We start from the raw sequence: 18,042 nt of genomic DNA, 5'->3' as shown, positions 1-18,042 counted from the left end.
CTCACCCCGGGAGACCCTTGTCCTGGGGGGGTCCTTGTCCTGGGGATCCCTTGTCCTGGGGATGCTTCACCCTGGGGGGACTCTCATCCTGTGTGTCCCTTGCCCTGGAGGGACCCTTATCCTGGGCATCCTTTGCCCTGGGGGTCTCTTGTCCTAGGGGTCCTTCAGCCTGGGGGGACCCTCATCTTGGGGGTCCCTTGCCCCGGGAGAACCCTTGTCCTGGGGGATCCCTCACCGTGGGGGGGTCCTTCACCCTGGGTGTCCCTCACCCTGGGGATCCCTCATCCCATGGGTCCTTTGCCCTGGGGACACCCTTGCCCTGGGGGTCCCTCACCCTGGGGGACCCTCGCCCGCTGCCCCCTCTGCCCTCCTCGCTACCCAGGACACACCAGCTTCGCTCTCCGACTCCGCCAGCCCGACGCCCCCCGGGGACGTGGCCGCGGGAGCCCCCCCGGGTGCAGCGGGAGCCCCCCGGGTGCAGCGGGAGCCCTCCAGGGTGCAGCGGGAGCCCCCCCGGGTGCAGCCGGAGCCCCCCCGGGTGCAGCGGGAGCCCCCCCGGGTGCAGCCGGAGCCCCCCCGGGTGCAGCGGGAGCCCTCCAGGGTGCAGCGGGAGCCCCCCCGGGTGCAGCCGGAGCCCCCCCGGGTGCAGCGGGAGCCCTCCAGGGTGCAGCGGTCGCCCCAGCCCGACACCAGCAGGGATTTTGATACGATTTTATACTCTATGCCCACGAGGTCTTTTTTTTACACCCGGCAGCCCCTCCCGGGACCCCCGGCCGTGGGACGGGGCTGAGCAGCGGGACCCGCGGGGCCGGTTCGGAGGCTCGGGGGTGGGTGTCCCCGGGAGGGGGTGTCCGGGACACACGGCGCCTCCCGCCGCCGCTGCCGCCGCTCCGGCCGCTGCAGTTGACGTCGTTACCCCCGCCCCAACGGGAAATAAAGGCTCTATTTTTCCAGCCCAGCCTCCGGGTGTGTCTCTGCCCGCGGTTCCCCCGCCGCTCGCTCCCCGGCACCGGGACCCCCTCTCCCGCAAACCCGCCGGGGACTCCCCGGCACCGGGACCCCGCTCCCGCAAACCCGCCGGGGACTCCCCGGGACCCCCGCACCCGCCTCCCTGCGTCCCCTCCCCGACTACAACTCCCATCGCCCCCCGCGGCGGGCGCACGCTGACGTCACCCCGCCCGGCTCACGTGACGCGGTGAGGCCGGGAGAGGGGCGGAGCCCCGGCGGGGGGGCGTGGCGCTTCTGATTGGCACGTCCCGCTGCCTGTGGCCGACGAGCTGCTGGCGGAAGGGGTGGGCGGATCCGGAAGCGGAACGGGTAAAGGCGGAAGTGAGGGCCGGGGCCTGCGAGACTCACCTGCGGCGGGGGGAGCGGCGCTCCGGGCGGTGAGTGGGGCCGGGACCGGCGGCTCCGGGCGGGCGGGGCCGGGCGGTGCCCTGGCGGTGCGCGGCCTGGGGACCCGGCTCCCGAGGCAGCCCCGGAGTCCGTCCGGCCGGGGGAGGCAGCGGGGCGGCGCCGCTCCGTGCGCCCCGCGGCGGGAGCGGAGCGGGTTGCGGGAGCCGGGGTTCGGAGCGAGCTGGCGCCGCCCCCGGTAGCGCGGGGGCTCGGGGGCTGCCCGCGGTGCCGCTCCCCGGCCGGCTCCCGGGCTCGCCGCGGGGTTCCCCGGCCCGGCGGGTCGCGGGGCGGGAGCTGCGCCCTTTGCACGATCGGCACGTCCCGGGCGGGGATCCCGGAGCGCCGTGTCCGCGCCGTGCGGGCTCCGCTCCGCTTTTCCCCGCCCGCTGGAAGGACTCGAGCGGCCGCTGCGGGGCTGGGCTGCCCGGCTGCTCCTCCCCAGCTCCTTTGTGTGTCCGCTGATACCGTGAATTCGGCAAAGTAACGGACGCTTACAACCGCGTTTTAAGGTTTTAAAAGTAGTATTTCTTAATCCCGAGGTCATACGTGGCTTATATTGACAGAAAAATTGCATATTCATTACAATTCTTGACACCCATTAACATATTCTGTGCCTATTCTAACACAAGCTACCTGTTTAAGCAGCACTAAGCAACATTCGCATGCTTCTCAGTTACCTGTTTTAAAAGAATATGTTGTAAATCTATGGCAGTTTTAAGAATAGGGTATGTTTACTAAGTACAAAGATTCTATGGTTACAAGCTCTGCTTATAAAACAATTCTATGGTTGTGAGGTTGGTTGATCTTTAAAGGTTGCTGCCTTAATTGTCTCCTGAACTATGAGTTCTGCGATTCCTTGAAATACAGCCTAATAATTAGAAATACAAGTATCACTGGTAGCGATGACTGAAATGTAAATGGGATTTGGGGAAGGTGTGGCACCTGCGAGGACAGATGTGGGGTAATAGTTTATTGTAGCCACTCAGCTGCTGAGGTGGGACTAGAAACTGTGGAGTGTGAGAGCCCGGCTGTGCCCCTGGGAGCCGCCTCAGCGGGGGACGTGACTCTGCCTGCTGAAAATAGGTGCTGGGGGAATGGAGACTCCTCTGGATGGCCGCTGGTGACAAGCGCAGCCCCTGCGCTCCCCCCGAGGGCTGTTTGTGGTGTGAAAAGTGGAGCACAAAGTCTGCGAGGAAGCTCTGTAGCTTGTCTGGAAGGGAGCCCGGGAGCGCCTGGAGATAAGGCTGCGCTGGGGGGTTTGGGCAGCGGGAGCGACACTGGGAGCGCGGTCGCTGTGTGATCGTGCCAAGGCTGGCGGTGCCGATTACACGTGAGCAACAGGTCTGTAGGGCTAAATCCCTTATTCCCGGGAGTATCCAAGGTGCTGCTAAAACCCCCGGTGTCTGGGTGGGACCTGTGACAGTCGCAGTTTCTCTCTGTGAACTGAACTGTGGTTCTCGCTGTGAACGGCTCTGGCAGCGACACCAAACGCGGTGTTGACCCCCTCTCTGCTGACCTTTAACTTGTTGCTTTTGCACGTGGCTGTTGGATTTCTGACCTTGGCTGTTTCCAAGCGCGTAAGGAAATCGGAGGGAAGAGAATACACCGAGGTGCTATTTTAAGTCTTATGTGGAACAAGTTGCATCTACTATTCTTAGCTTTTATGTGCGGTGGGTCAACGTGTATTTGAGCTGTCCCGCTTATGGTGTGACATCAGTTCTGCTTTGCACTAAGCTGGGAATCCTGACCCTACTCTGCAGCCTGCTTGAGACCAAAAAAAAAGATACTTCTGGTTCATTTTGGCTTGACATGTGCTGTCTGAGTGAAACTCTGTGGAATATCCCATTAACATTCACTACTACCTTGACTCTAAAAGTATTTGCATTTTTTCAGCGTAGCTGGACACTAAAGTGAAAGAACTGACTGAAAAGGGTGAAGAATTTGGAGCAGCGTAGGCAGCTACAAGATGATGTTGGCCTTAATGCGTTATTGGAGTGAGGAGAGCAGGTAAAGCCCGAGTCAGAGCTGGGAGCTTAAAAAAAGCAACGCTTAGGTTCAGTAACTGGGTCTTGGTGCTGAAATAATCTCAGACTTCTCCTGGGTCTCAACACTATGCCTGAATAACTACTTTTGTAGCAAAAAATCTACCTCTAGAGGCAGTCTTTGAGACTACAGCCTAATTTAGGCAACATTTGTTTTAAGATAGTGCCAGGCAGTGTAGGTACCTCCAGGCTAAGTAGGTGCTGATAGCGCTTGTTTGATTTAGGTCCCTTTCCTGGTGAAACCAGGTTTGGGCATCGTCTGAAACAAAACCGTTTAGTCATGTTTTTGTACTTGGTGTGTGTGGCCACACTTCAGTGTTGTGATGACAGTGGAGTTATCTCCATCACAGTAAAGCTCTAGAATCGATCTAGGCCCTGCTGGTCATCAGCTCTTGATCCTGATTTCTTGTGTAGGTGGTCGTGGCATCTTCCTGGAGGGGGGGTGGAAAGAATGCCAAGTGCTTTCAGACAGAGGAAATGAAATGGGAAGGCTTCTAATGAAGTGGGTGTAGCCCAAAGTCTCAGTCAGCATAGCTGGAAGAGAGTAGAAACGGTGGAGTCAGCTGTTTTCTTCCCTTGGGGTATGAAGTTTGAAGTCCTCTTATGTAAGTTCTGTTAAGTCGTCAGACTAATACCGTGAAACCACTCCAAGTGCTGGCCAGAAACAATGAACCTTCCTGGAAGTGACAGTGTGGGAAAGAATAAAGCTTCATCTACATCCGAAAAGGAGCGTTTTCCTCCCCTGGAGCACGGGAATGAGCTGCTGGAGTAGTTCTGCATAAACAGATAAGAAAAGGCCGACTTCTGTGTTTGCTTTTGTTTGGTAGAGCTCCAAATCAGGAGCTGCTGGAGGCGAGAGATCTTTGTGCAGTCTGGAAAAGATAATATGAAGGTCACTGACTCTTGCAGTGAAGATGGCAGTTTTCTGCTTTGTGTTGTTCGTGATCTTGCCTTGTTCACAGGGCTTCTGGTCAAAATGAAGTGTCTTTTGAGGGTGTGCTGAGCAGCGGCAATATAAAGAGTCTTGTCTGCAGAACTGAAAACTTGATGCTGTTGTTCAGTTTGTAGCTGGTCCAGACTCTGCTGGTGAGCTGCTCCTTCAGCCTAGCTGAGCTTCATCTCCTGTGAACCAGGATTAAGTTCCTGCAGTATCAAGGATCACTAAAAGTAGGTGAGGCCTCCATGGGGGAGTTAATCTGGGGACAGGGGACAACTAGGGAGAAGCTGGTGTGAAATGAATATGATGCAAAACCCTTCCACAAACATCTTACCCTGCTCTTCATGATGTTTCTCATTCCACTCTTCTTAGAGCAATCTTTGCAAGTGTGTTGTGCCCAAGCTTAGCTAAGTAGAGCCTGACTGAAGCTGTGCTGAAAGTTTCCCTCGCTCGGGTCTGGTGTGAGTTCGCTTGTTGTTGTGTGAACACGACTGTGGGGTCGGTGGCCCCGTGCGCCACCTCCGCCTGCCGTGCGCTTCTCTGCTCAGCTGTGCTGGTCTGACAGACACAAACTGCACTTTCCAAAGCAATTAGTCACACTATTCTGCAGAATTTAAACCCCCACTGGACTAGGCTTGGAACTTCCTTGTGTGACCCAACGGGGTGATAACTCTTTTTTGCTGGTCCCACTCAACTCTGTGTATGAAACCTGGAGCTCCAAGGTGGCATCAGTAAGTGTAATGTCTTTTTACCTCATGAGCCATTTTCAAGAATTTGTGGTAAAGGATAACTGCTTAAACCTAGGAAACCCTTCGGAGGGGATGTGTATGGGGTTAAACTGGGTGGAAGGTGGATTGAGGGAGCAGCACAGTTCCCTTTGCTGGCCCAAGCTCTGTGCTTGGCTCAGCCGTGCAGGCTGGGATCTTGGCCTTGTCTTCCAAAGCCAGATCAGCTTTGTAGGGCACGCTGGCTTCACAGTTTCCAAACAGTTTTAGAGCTGCCTTGCCTAGTTCGAGCAGATGCCATCTCGCAGATGAGATTTGGTCTCAAACTGCGCAGTAGCTTTGTGTATTTAGCAATGTGTTCCGATTCGGCTTGATCTTCAGTTCTTGCCCAAGCGCATCGCTGCCCGTCCAGATCAGACCTTCAGTTTGGCCACTTAAGAACCCTGAGAAGCAGCAGAGACTTGGCCTTTATCAGGATTTCTTCCCTTGGGTTTGTATTGCCTTAAAGGCTTTGTTAATCCCTCATTTCAGTGTGCTCCACAGCCCGGGCTCAGGGGCGACGGGGAGGTCTCTGCTGCTGGCTCGGCCCCGATGGCGCAGCCAGGGGCGGCTGCATGTTGTGCCCTCCTGTATCCAGCATGTGTGGGATCGAGTGGTAACTGGGGTGGCAGCCTTGAAACCTCTGATAGAACTTGTTTTTGAAAAGCTGCTTTGAACAAACAGCGGCTGCTGGGGCCGCTTTGGAGGCCGCGGCTCTGCAGGTGTCGGGAAGCAGATGCACGTGGGAAAAGCATGAAAAGGAGCTGGTGTTACAGACCCTGCTATGCATGTTTAGGGCTAGCTACCAACGAAAAGTAATTTAACTTTTTGCTGGTGTAAATCTTTTCCTCTAAATTAAACTCAGTGTGCCCAGGTCTTTGGGAGGCTTGTTCACGAGGCTCTACAGAGAAATTGTGACTTTAATTTCTGGTAGTTTAACAACCATCAGAATACTCCTGAAACTGCTCTCTGGGCTGGTTTAGGTCTGGGAATCTACATTTTAAGGCTGTAGCGCAGCTCCTGACAACTGCAGTGACTGGTTCCCCAATTCAGAGCTGTTCCTGAAGCTCCAGATTACAGCCTCACTGATCAAGAGACTGAGTGGTCTTTGTTTGTGGAGGGAAGTGCATCTTGTCTGGAGAAAGGTGAAGTATTAAAACCGATCAGGCTTTATGGGACTGAGGTGTGTACTTACAATTCTGTTTCCTGGTTCGTTGGTAGGAGCTGGACCTGTTGTTTCCTCCTCAGCAGTGTGGACCCTCCTGCTTTTGGAGTTCTTATTAATCATATGAATGTGTTGGGAAGTCAGGTTTGATGGTCCACGCCATGCTCATCTGGGCTCGTGGAGTCCGTGTTATCACACTTGATGCTGGTCCTGCTTGTGGAAGCTGCTTGTGAATCAGAGAATCATTTTGGTTCACAAAGACCCTTGGGATCATCACGTCCAACCGTTAACCCAACCCTGGCATGTGAATCTGGGTCCTAAAGCTGGGTCACCGGTTCTGGGTGGGAGTGGGGGAGCAGCAGCCTCGTGCTGCCCGTCCCGTGTTAGGTGGAGCAGAACCACTCAGTAACTTCAGAGGTTGCTTTGCCAAGAAATTAATGTAATGCTGTCAGCTATTTAACAAGATAAATACTTCACTGGGGCTTTTGTCTTGAGTATTTTGATTTGAAGCCAACAAATCCCCAGCGAAATGGCTCCTTGCGTAGATGAGAGCAGCGGCGATCTTCTTGGGTAACTAGATTCTTCAGGGCTGGGTTTCTGTGGATTGCCGGCTTCCAGAGTAGTGAACACAGGGCAAACATATCAGATCCTGTAACTTCTGACACTAAACCAGCAGCTCCCCTGCGCTGGGGAGGCTTGTGAAGCAGTTTTCTTATGCAGGGGTTAATGTGGTAATTGTCATGTGGACACGGCATTTAATGTGCAGAACATTAGTCTGCAACAGCGACAGAGCTTACGTGTTGCTAATAGACTGCCTGGGGAAATTAATACAAGGTTAAACAAGCAAAAGCTGCTCCCTTGCAGACTCTGGTCGGAGGAGAAGCTCTAAAAGGTGGGAACTCTTTCAGGCTGATAGATGTAGAGCTGCTGATGTGCTTCTCCAGCCTGGTGGTAACCAAGACGCTCCTGCCCAGAGCTGCAAAATGCCGCTTCCTCACTGCCCAGCAAAACAAGGTGTTGATTTACTTCTTATCAAGCTTTTTTGTCCTGTCAAAATAGCCTTTGAGGAGGTGGGGCTCCTGACAGGTGTTACTGGACTTTGCAAGGACCCAGCTCTGAACTGCAGTCTCGTCACTGACTTAACCCAAGCCTGGACAGGCCACTCGAATCAACGGCTTCTTCACAGCTCGGGCTACTGACACATCTCGCTGCACCGAAGTTACTCCTCGTGGTTTCGTCCCTACCCGTGAGCTTCAGTGAACGGTGCTGCTTAACAGCAGCTTTCTCACTCGCCTCCTGGTCAAAACAATTTGTTTGGGTGGAATGTGTCTGCAGGTCAGAGTGTGCTCGAGTGCTGGTGTTCTGGGTGAACGCCCAGAGTTTCCTTGGGGGCACACTCAGGACTCACCATAAGGAGAAACCAGCGTTTGGGGGATTTTGTCTCTTTTTGCAGTTGTCTCTGTGAACAAGAAGCTTGGAGGGAAAGCGGCGATACAGAACAGATGCGATGGGGTGTAGCATTTATCATTGTCAGGAAGTGGGAGTTGTGATGAGAACAGGAAACGTCCCTGAATCTGTGTAACTGTGCACTTGGAAAACACTCCTGCTCTCTGCTGTGTGCAGTCCAGCTCAGTGCTTAGGAAGGGACTGAGACTCGTGTTTAACTGTGCGACAGCTTGTCTTGCTGCTTCCGCTGTGGTTTGGTGCTTCTGCACAGATTTGGTGCTGGGAAGGTGGGATGGCAGCTGATTGTGGGTGGTGCTGCCTGTTTACTGCTCAGCGTAGCTGGATTTGAACCGTCTCCTCGTCAAGAATGTGGCCAGTAGCCTGATGACCTGGAACGGTGTGGAATAAGGGCAATAAGGCAACCAGGACGGGGTGTGGGAAGGGCTGGGTGTTGGCTCCGCGCTTGGATCGAGCTGCCGAGACTCGGTCAGCGGTTTGTGCCGTTTGCAGCAAGGCACGGGGAGCAGTAGTTGCTTTTATTCTCTGAATACTCAGCGTGTGCCTGGCGAGCGGCTGCTGCCAAGGGATTTCCCTGCGCCAGGTAGCGCTTCAAAGGCCTTTTTTAGGGCTGCTCTAAGGTGCAGTGTTGAATGGCTTGGTGTGAGCGCCTCTGAGCCAACAGACTGAATGTAGGAACTCCCCTTCATCTGAAGGGCTGACATACCGGCTGCTTCCCATTGCGGCTTGTGTGCGGCACCCCAGCAGCTCCAGATTGCACTGACAGTCTGAAGTCGCTGCTTTGTGAACTCGAAGGAGCTAAAGGTCAACCTTAGTTACCTCCATGAACCAAGTGATTGTTGTTTTAATAGATGCAGCTCTAATGACACCGGTCGGTGTGCTGGCTGTTCTTTACTTGCCTCACCCTAGCAAGGTATGTGTAACATCTACACACCAGTGGAAGTGCTGGAGGGCCCACTGGTGGGGAGGAAAGCCTGTGTTACCAACATCCCTTCTCCAGGGAGGCTCAGACATCCCAGATGCTGCTTAGGGACAGAACTAGCCTGATGCTGCTGTGGTACATGCAGCTGATAACTTCCCACCGTGGGCAGGAGTCAAACCCGCCTTCTCGAACTGGTGCAGCAGGTCCAGGAGCGCGTCGCTAACTCTGACCTCCTCTCCCAGTTGCAACCTGCCTCCGGGTGGATCCAGCGCAGAGCCTGCAGCATCCTCCGCGCTCGGCGCCCCCGCGCTTAGGCCACGATGGCAGGTCGAGGTGGAGCTGCCCGGCCGAACGGACCAGCTGCTGGGAACAAAATCTGCCAGTTTAAACTCGTTCTCCTGGGAGAGTCGGCGGTGGGGAAGTCCAGCCTCGTCCTGCGCTTCGTCAAGGGGCAGTTCCACGAGTACCAGGAGAGCACGATTGGAGGTGAGTGCTGGCTCCAGGTGCCTGTGGCCACAAGGTGCTGCCCTTACTAATGCACACCAGGGCTGTCACAAGTAATGATGACTGTTTCAGTCTGGTCTGGGTTCTTTTTGCTATAGAGTCAAGCAGCTAATGCTTTAACTTCTGGTTTACAAATTGGTGGGAAGATCAGCGCAGCAGAGAATAATGCTATGGCAACTGTGCCTTCTGCTTCTAAGGCATCTTCACTTCCAGTGCTTGAATTCCTGCTTCTAATTAGAACCAAGCGCTTCAGCTTGGTTTATAGCCCTTAATTATCTTTTCAGACCATGACCTGGGATTTTGAGGCTGTTTCTACCCTCATGCTATTAACTACTTCCACAGCCCTTTCAGGTCTAGTAGTTCTTTAGCTTGAAATCATTATCAGTGTCACTAATCAAAGGTTGGTCAGCACCCGGGTCTCTGGGCAGCAATATTGGGAGGTTTGTGCTGAGAAAAGCTTTGATTTGTCCCTATAGTAACACATGCAGGGAGTAAGTGTAGCTGTAGTATGGGCACAAAGGGCTTAATGCTGTGCAGACTCTGCTGTTCTGCTTCAGCCTGTATCCAGGGCTGGTGCCTTTATCCTATTTGTAATAAGCAAGAAAATAACCCATTACTAAATTGGGGAGTGATGTGTTAACTGGGCTCACTTCAGAGCTTTGGGGAGCACCTCGCTGGTGACGCTGCAGCTGAACTGTGTCACCTGTGAGAGGAGGTGGCTCTGCTGCACCTGTGGCCACCGGGGCTTGTGGGCCACCTCCCTGTCAGCTGCATGGTGGCTCTTGTGCTCCTGTGTGTGAGGAGCTTATGACAAAGAGCTGCAACTTCCACAGCAAACCGCACTGAAACGGCCTCTGTGTGGGGCTCCTGCTCGCTCCCACGCGCAAGCAGAACCGCTCCCAGCTCCTGGCCCTGGCTGCGGGGACGCTCCGGCTGCAGGGAAGGCTAACACACACCTTGTCTTTCAGCTGCCTTCCTCACACAGACGGTCTGCCTGGATGACACAACGGTGAAGTTTGAAATATGGGACACGGCGGGACAGGAGCGGTACCACAGCCTGGCGCCCATGTATTACCGGGGCGCCCAGGCGGCCATCGTCGTCTACGACATCACTAACACAGTGAGTGCTGGGGAGGGCTCTGGGTGTTACTGGGCTGTGTTTGCTGGTGCTTCTCGTTTCCACGGGAGAGCGTTGGGGTTCAGAGTCTCTGCAGGTATTGAGTTTCTTAAACTAACGGCCTCTTCCTCAGTCTGCCCAAGGCTAAGCTGATAGAGGATCCTGCTGCAAAGTGCTGTAGAGGCAGAACACTTCTTACAGGAAAGACTTGTTCTAATCATATCTTCGCTGTGGGTTTGTAAGAGGCTGCCCTTCCTGACTGCTGCCTCCTCTTTGCTTCCAGGACACATTTGTACGAGCCAAGAACTGGGTGAAAGAGTTGCAGAGGCAGGCTAGCCCTAATATTGTAATTGCACTAGCAGGAAACAAGGCAGACCTTGCTACCAAGAGAGCTGTGGACTTCCAGGTGAGTGGGAATCCAGATCAGTTGTTACCTGAGCAAGTCAGCTCAGCTTTTTGCTGAAGCGATGGAGGTGCTGGCATGTGCGGAGCGCTTCGAGGGAGAGCCAGAGGCAAGATTTATGCTGCTGAGGACCCCAGGATGCCGTTCCAAGGGAATTTCAGCCTGTCTTTCACATGCACTCCATTCACAGCACTTGTAGCTCTTGTTGGTAACGTGACAAACGTGGAGAATAAGGTGCGGAGAGCACAAGCTTCAGCCTTCTCTGGTGCCTTCCTCACCTGGGGCTGTCTTTATGAAGCAGGATCTCTTAGATACAAGACACGTAAAGAATCATTCCCAACTTGTTCTCTACTCCTCACAGCTCTCTCCTTGTCTAAGTCAAACATTCAGTGAGAAGCTCTTATCTCAGCCCTGGGTTGCTTGTGGTGCATTTACAGTGTGTGTTACTCTCCCAGCCAACCAAAGTACAAGGTGTCGTGCTGCTCGGGACACGCTGTGTCTTTATTTGGCTCAAGCAGCTCACAAACAGCCTGTGCTGCTGTACCCCAGCTCAGTGCTGGGACACCAGCCACGTGATATTGTCACTGTGGGTCTCCCAGTTGTCCCAGTTGGGGAACTGGGGTGGGACAGAGCGTTTCTTCAGTGTTCAGTTTGCCAACGGGTGAAAGCTGCTTGGACCTCCTCTTGGCAGGATGCCTTGAGCACTCTAATGTGATTGTTTGTAGGATGCACAAACATACGCAGATGACAACAGCTTGCTGTTCATGGAGACGTCGGCAAAGACAGCGATGAATGTGAACGAAATCTTCATGGCAATAGGTAACGGCTGGTGCGCGGAGGGATGGTGGGAGTAGCAATGGAGACTGGGAGCTCCATCTCTGTGACTTCCGAAGGGATATCTCACAGAGGCACCCCAGACAGCAATTTAGGGAGGCGATATGCTCCAAACAGAATAACCAGAACTGTTTAGCAGAAAGTCAACTAGATTTATCAGCTGGGGTCTGGAGGCTCTTACTGGGTTAGATACCTGGCTTGCTGGACTTTTGTGAACAGTTGTTCACTGAGAGTTTGGAGCCTTTGCCTTGCAAAGCCTGTTCTCTCTCCCTTTATCCAGGCTGGTAAGGAATTGACAGCACTAGGAGGGTTGGTTTGCTGTACTCACGCTGCTGGCAGCATCCAGTCCTATATTTAATACTTACAGCCTTAGGTCAGAGCGGGGCTGAGCCAGCCTGTGACCCACAGCGGGGAGCAGCTTGCCCTCTGTTAGCCTACTAATGTCTGGTTTTTCTTTCTAGCCAAGAAACTGCCAAAAAATGAACCCCAGAACGCTCCTGGAGGGCCAGGTAGGAATCGGGTGGTTGACCTTCAGGAGAGCAGTCAGCCCAGCAGGAGCCAGTGCTGCAGCAATTGAGCAGCCGCCCCGACCGAGCCCCGAACGACGTGACTGGAACCCACGCTAACAATCGCACTTACCGTAGAGCGGCCGCCGCCGGGGGCTGCTGTGATTTCTCCATCCCTTTCTGATCATAGGCTGGAGGGGAGTTCTTCCACCTGCACCTTTCTGTACAAATACTAATTCAATTCTAAGTCTTAAGTCACTTTTTTTAATATATGAACTTCTGCTCTTCCCTCTTGCTGGTGGTGGTGGATGCACAGCCTGGTGTCTGCCCAGCCAGCCCGTGGGTGGGGGCCAGCGGCACCCAGGTCCCACAGTACTGTAGTTCACTATTGGAAACAAAGGGATATTGAGACTAGAAAACCTTGTTTAAAATGACCCGTGTGTAAAAGCTGAGGCTCATACCAGTATGATATTGCCTAGAACAACCACTAAACTGTAGCATTATAGTGACAAACTCTGGCTTTTCAGCCACTTATTGACCAAATCAATCATGAGTATTCTGGGGTGGGGCAGAGGGAAGCAAAACTGGTTTCTTCTGTATTTTGTATTGTATGTTTCTTCATGTAACCAATCAGTATCTTGTCAATATAGTACATACAACTAGCTGCCTGTTGTCTTTATTTGTGTTGGACTCTAGCATGCCAACTCTTTTCTATCTCCAGTTCTGTTGTAATGCACTAATCCTGTTGCAACTTTTGCAAAAAAAAAAAAAAAAGATCTTGTATAGAAAATTGTCCTTTTTTTGGATGGTTGTGATGCCACTAATGTTGTTGACCCTGCTCTGGTGTGAACACACATGGTTCCGATGTACAGAGGTGGGGTGGGGGAAACCTCTGATAACTTGCCAGTGGGAAACAATATGTATTGCAAAAGCCTGTAAATCCACAAAGTATGAAGGGAGGTATTAAAATGGCTTCTGTTGCCAGACTCTGATGTTGGCTGCTGCCTAGTGCCTAATGCAATGTCTTATGCATACTGGTATTTAAGAGGAACTGTCAACTCTGGCGTTCATCATGAACTTCAGTTTTGTGTGATAAACAAAGAAAAATTTTTATAAACCTGTCCTAATCGACAATGTTCATGTTTCTTAATCAGCTCGAAGCAGGAGGGGAGTGGAGCAGAATGTGACGGTTGTGCTGGAGGCTGGTGACATCTTGGCTGGAGCACAAGCTGCACGTGGAGTGGGGGTCCAGGGGGGCTCCCAGGGGCTTTGCTCACTGGGTGCTGCTTCCTTGAGGAGCTGGGGGCCTCTGTGGGACACCTGAGGTCTCATCGCTTCCCCTGGGGGACAGATGGTGCTGGGCTTCCCCGGTCCCAGCGATCTGGTGAACGTGAGGTGCTGTTGCCATCTGCTGGTTTCTTCCCCTGGGCTCTTTCTGGCTTCTCTGAGGATTCTGGGGCTCCATCTCTGTGGTTTCCTAAGGGATGTCTCACAGAGGCACCCCAGAACGCAATTTAGGGAGGTGATGCGCTCCAAACGGAATAACCAGGACTGTTTAGCAGAAAGTCGACTATAAAGGGGGATTTATCAATTTTTCAGCGCTCTGGCAACAGTCAAACTGCAGGTTTGATGAGCTGGTTGGAGATGGATGTGGAGTCTCAGGTGGGAGCCCCATGTTACAGCCCGGTCGGATCTGGCTGTGGTCACCACGAACATGGTGCGGAAGCTTCTCCAGACTGGGGACCCCGGCTGGTCACCGGGGGTCCTGCCCCCCAGCCGGGGGAGGGGACTTGAGTCTCAGTGCCCCAGGGTAGGGGGACATGACTGTGGGCAGCACCCAAAATGAGTACGTGAGGATGGAGACAAAAGGGGCACAAAAGGTGCTGAACAGCCATTAACTGCCCCGTAGGAAGCTCTGGATCTCATGGCGTGGGGGGGTTTGCAGCTGCCGCAGGGGGTCTGGCTGCTGCCTCAGCACCTGCTGCTGAGCTGGGAGGGACCCGGTAACGGGTTGGGGATGCTCCAAGGGACTTGGAATAGGACTGAGGACCCTCTAAGGGATTCGGAATCAGACTAGGGACCCTCTATAGGACTCGGTGCTGGGTTGGGGACCCTCTAAGGAACTTGGAATCGGACCGGGAACTGTTTAAGGGACTCGGTACTGGATTGGGGAGCCTCTAAGTGACTTGGTGCCAGGTTTGGGACCCTCTAAGGGATTTGGAATTGGACTGAGAACCCTCTAAGGGACTCGGTGCTGGGTTTGGGACACCCTAAGGGACTCAGAAGTGGACTGGGGACCCTCTAAGGGACTTGGTACCAGGTTTGGGACCCTTTAAAGGACTTGGTGCCAGGCTGGGGACCCTCTAAAGGACTCGGTGCTGGGTTGGGGACCCCCTAAGGGACTCAGAAGTGGATTGGGGACCCTCTAAGGGACTCGGTACCAGGTTGGGGACCCTCTAAGGGACTCGGTACCAGGTTGGGGACCCTCTAAAGGACTCGGTGCCAGGCTGGGGACTCTCTGAGACGCTCGGTGTGGGGCTGGGGACTGTCACTGGCTGCAGAGGGTGCAGCAGAGCTCTGCAGAGCAAACCCTCCCCGCTGCCGGCTGGGAAGGGCTGTCCGAGCTGCAGAGCGGCTCTGCACAGGTGTGCCCGGCTGCATACCTGCTGCCTGCCCGCATACCTGCTGCCTGCCCGGGCCTGAGCCTGAGCCTGCCTGTGCTGCTTAAACACCGTCTGCAGTCGTGCTTCACCCTCCACCCACTGGGCTCTCGGGGGGTCCTGCAGCCCCTTTCCAAGCTCTGTGGGAGCCGAGTGTGGCTACAACAGGGGCACCAGCACCCAGCCAGGCTGTCTGCTGTGGTTTTTTCCAGCACCCAGGGAGGGGCTGTGGGGCTGGTGCAGATGCGTCAGTGCATGAGGGGGTGATGGAGCGACCCGGGAGAGCTGCCCTGCCCCGGTACAGGTGAGTGGGGCTGATCCTCCCCCCTTGAAACCTTCCTGCCTCTCCCCAGCATCACAGCGCTTGCAGATCCCTCCCCTGCTCTGGGTCCACTCTCGGCCCCATTTCGTGCTGCCCTGAGGCACCAAGAGAGGTTTTTTTCCCCTCTCTGCACATCCAGATCCTCCGGCTTAACCAGCTGAGAGCAGGGCCCAGCCTCCCTATCAATCAACACAAGGAGAGCAAAACAGGTTCTATGCAAAAGTATTTTTATTGGATACAAAAGCATTCCAGTATAGTGAAAAAAGAGAGAGATAATTGCTGGTGGAGCTTGTCTGGGCTAAAAGCCGAGATTCGCTGCTCTCCGCTCTGGTCCTGCTGCACCGTAGGTTCTGCTCCCGTTACGCTTGGGCTTTGTTGGCGGCTCCGCTCTCAGGGGCTGGGCCGGGCTGTGGTGCTGCAGGGCTGACCTGGATGGGCACGTTCCTCTCCCCGCCGGCCGTCAGGGCCAGTCTGGGGGCCTCGATGAGGAGCTGCCCCTCCTTGGACAGGGAGCAGCTCAGCGCTTCCACATCCACGTCCTCGGGCACGTCCCACTCCCGCTTCAGCACCTCGTACTTGTAGGAGAAGCAGCCCTTGTCATCCGTGTTCTGCATCTCCTTCTGCCCCACCAGCACCACCTTCCTGCCCACCACCTTCACCGACAGCTGCTCGGGAGCGAAGTTCTTCACGTCCTGGCAGACGGAGAAGCCGTCCCCGGAGCCCTGGGCCAGCGCGGTGCTGGCGCTCGGGGCTCGCTCCATGGCGGTGCTGGCTCCGTGGCTGGTCAGGAGCTGCTCGAAGCTGCTCATGAACTCCCGAGCCTTCTCCATCTCCTGCTGCAGCTCGCTGAAGATGGTCTCTGCGTGCGGCCAGAGGGTCCTCACGGTGCCCAGCCGGCTGGCCAGGGAGCTGGAGGCGAACGGGGCGAGATGCATCCGGCAAAGCATCGCTGCTGCGGCTGCTGCTGCTGTGGCTGCTGCTGCTGCGGCTGCTGCTGTCGCTGGTGTCGCTGTCACCTCTCCGCTGAGCTGAGAGCGCGATGCCCCAGCTCTGCCGCCCGCAGCTTTTATTCCCTGCCCGGGGAGGAGCGGCCTCGTCCCGCCCATCACGTCACCCTCGTGGAGAAGCGCTCGGCTCTTTCCAGCCCGTTCCAGCTAATTCTTGTTACTCATCCCCGAGGAGAGGCACCTCGGAGGTTCTGCCCAACATACCTTTGCCCTGAGTCTTGCGGCTCCGCTCTCCTGGCTTATAATTAGCAGCATCACCTCAGCCTCTGAACGGGAATCCTGAGCCGCCCCTGCCAAAAATCTCTGGCCCATTCCCCAGGCAGGGAGCCGGGTTGGGCCCCTCTCCTTCCGGCCTTCGCCCCCTCACCTGTGGCCTGTCCCCCCCAATTTGCAGGCAGGAGAGCCCCTCTCCCCCCCCCACCTTTGCAGGACCCTCAGCTGCCGCCAGGTGAGACCAGAAACTCGTCCATGGGTGGGATGCACAGGTGGGGTGCTGGGACAGACCATAAAGCATCCCCTGGGAATGGAGGCCCCTAGAAAGTGCAAGAGGCATCTGGCAGCGGGTGGCATAGGGACATGTTGCTTTAGGAGGGGACTGTCCCTGTGCTGGGTGCAGCGACAAGCTCCTGGCACAGCACAACCTGCGCTCTGCGGAGACCCCAGCGTGGGGGCCACGGGAAGGGCTTTGCGCGCCCCCTGGCCGGTGGTCCCGCGGGCACCGCTGCACCACGACGGCTCTGTGGAAACCCGAGCTCCCAGCGGTGACTGCAGCTCCCTATTTGTGGCGTGTGACTCGTCTCCAGAAACAGGCGCTGCTATTTCAGCTGACGGATAATCAGCCTCTCAAAAATAGGCGATGGCTCTGGGAGAGTGCGTGGGGAGAGAGTGTTCTGGAAGGGGCACACCCCTGGGCAGGAGAGGATAAAACCCGCCGCTCCCCAGCGCCAGCCCAGAACCGCTCCAGCGCCTGCACGGAGCCGACCCGCAGCGCACACCGGGAGCGCACACCGGGAGCAGAGATGCTTTGCCGCCTGCACTTCATGCCGCCCGCATCCAGCTCACTCTTCCCGTGGCTGGGACCCGTCCGCACCCTTTGGCCGCATCCAGGCACCCTCTTTGCCGAGCTGGAGAGAGAGTTGCGGCTGGAGATGGAGAGGGCTCGGGAGTTCATGAGCAGCTTCGAGCAGCTTCTAAGCAGTGGGAGCAGCCCCAGCCGGATCGGCATCACCGCGGAGCGAGCCCCGAGCACCAGCGCAGCCCTGACCCAGGGCTCCGGGGACGGCTTCTCCGTCTGCCAGGACGTGAAGGACTTTGCGCCCGAGCAGCTGTCGGTGAAGGTGGTGGGCAGGAAGGTGGTGCTGGTGGGGCAGAAGGAGACACAGAGCACGGATGACAAGGGCTCCTTCTCCTACAAGTACGAGGTGCTGAAGCGGGAGTGGGACGTTCCCGAGGAGGTGGACGCCGAGGCGCTGAGCTGCTCCCTGTCCAAGGATGGGCAGCTCCGCATCGAGGCCCCCAAACTGGCCCTGCCGGCCGCCCCCGAGAGGAACGTGCCCATCCAGATGGAGCCAGCGGTGGCACAGCTGGCAGCCAGCACCGACGACGGAGCCGAGCGCGCCAAGGCGTGATGGGAGCAGCGCAGGGCCGGGCTGAGCCCGGCTACCGGGGCAGCTGCCGGTCGCAGAGCGGGACTGTGATGGGGACTGCGTGACAGTCTGGTTGGGGGGGCTCTGCCCAAAACATGTAGCTTTTTTGATATGTAATAAATATTATTGCCTTTTATTTGTGTGGCTTCTGTGCTTTGCGAGACTCCCAGCTGTGCCTGTGCAGTGGGATGGCAGCCTAGGGAGCCGGGCTGTGCTGGCACAGGGCATGTCCCTGGCACCTGTCCCTAGCTCTGCCTCGGTGGAGCGGCGGGAAGGTTGGTTGAGGGACTCCAGCACATACACGGTGCTGAGCATCCCCCCCAGCAGCCTTTGGGCAGCCGAACCGCATCTTCG

General features: G+C 55.8%; 3 protein-coding genes across 3 annotated transcripts; 2 read left to right on the top strand and 1 right to left on the bottom strand.

Moving 5' to 3' along the window:
• Window positions 1-1,299: 1,299 nt before the first annotated feature.
• Window positions 1,300-13,187, top strand: RAB5C (RAB5C, member RAS oncogene family). The gene is made up of 6 exons (XM_082070748.1): window positions 1,300-1,385; window positions 8,932-9,175; window positions 10,162-10,313; window positions 10,594-10,716; window positions 11,439-11,532; window positions 12,009-13,187. Exons 2-6 carry the CDS (start codon window positions 9,010-9,012, stop codon window positions 12,122-12,124), a joined length of 651 nt encoding a protein of 216 aa, XP_081926874.1. The 5' UTR covers window positions 1,300-1,385; window positions 8,932-9,009; the 3' UTR covers window positions 12,125-13,187.
• A 2,058-nt stretch (window positions 13,188-15,245) lies between these two features.
• Window positions 15,246-16,094, bottom strand: LOC309449099 (heat shock protein beta-11-like). The gene has a single exon (XM_082071014.1). The coding sequence runs from the start codon at window positions 15,980-15,982 to the stop codon at window positions 15,395-15,397; it is 588 nt and encodes a 195-aa protein (XP_081927140.1). The 5' UTR covers window positions 15,983-16,094; the 3' UTR covers window positions 15,246-15,394.
• Window positions 16,095-16,898: 804 nt separating this feature from the next.
• On the top strand, window positions 16,899-17,824 carry LOC309449098 (heat shock protein 30C-like; the record flags this gene model as incomplete). Its single annotated transcript, XM_082071013.1, is given in 2 exon segments — window positions 16,899-16,918; window positions 16,920-17,824. Coding segments are annotated over 2 exon segments (771 nt in total). The 3' UTR covers window positions 17,671-17,824.
• Window positions 17,825-18,042: the final 218 nt, after the last annotated feature.

Source organism: Streptopelia decaocto (genome assembly GCF_964273445.1).
Source record: "Streptopelia decaocto genome assembly, chromosome: 22".
Classification (NCBI taxonomy): domain Eukaryota; kingdom Metazoa; phylum Chordata; class Aves; order Columbiformes; family Columbidae; genus Streptopelia; species Streptopelia decaocto.
The sequence above is the reverse complement of the archived record's forward strand: the minus strand, read 5'-3'. Positions and strand labels throughout refer to the sequence as shown.

Excerpts from the sequence above, each read along its gene's own strand:
- RAB5C (XM_082070748.1), top strand. The coding sequence starts at position 9,010 with ATGGCAGGTCGAGGTGGAGCTGCCCGGCCGAACGGACCAGCTGCTGGG. Across the intron at positions 10,314-10,593 it reads TCTACGACATCACTAACACA|GACACATTTGTACGAGCCAA; the intron begins GTGAGTGCTGGG and ends CTTTGCTTCCAG. Across the intron at positions 11,533-12,008 it reads CGAAATCTTCATGGCAATAG|CCAAGAAACTGCCAAAAAAT; the intron begins GTAACGGCTGGT and ends TTTTCTTTCTAG.
- LOC309449099 (XM_082071014.1), bottom strand. The coding sequence starts at position 15,982 with ATGCTTTGCCGGATGCATCTCGCCCCGTTCGCCTCCAGCTCCCTGGCC.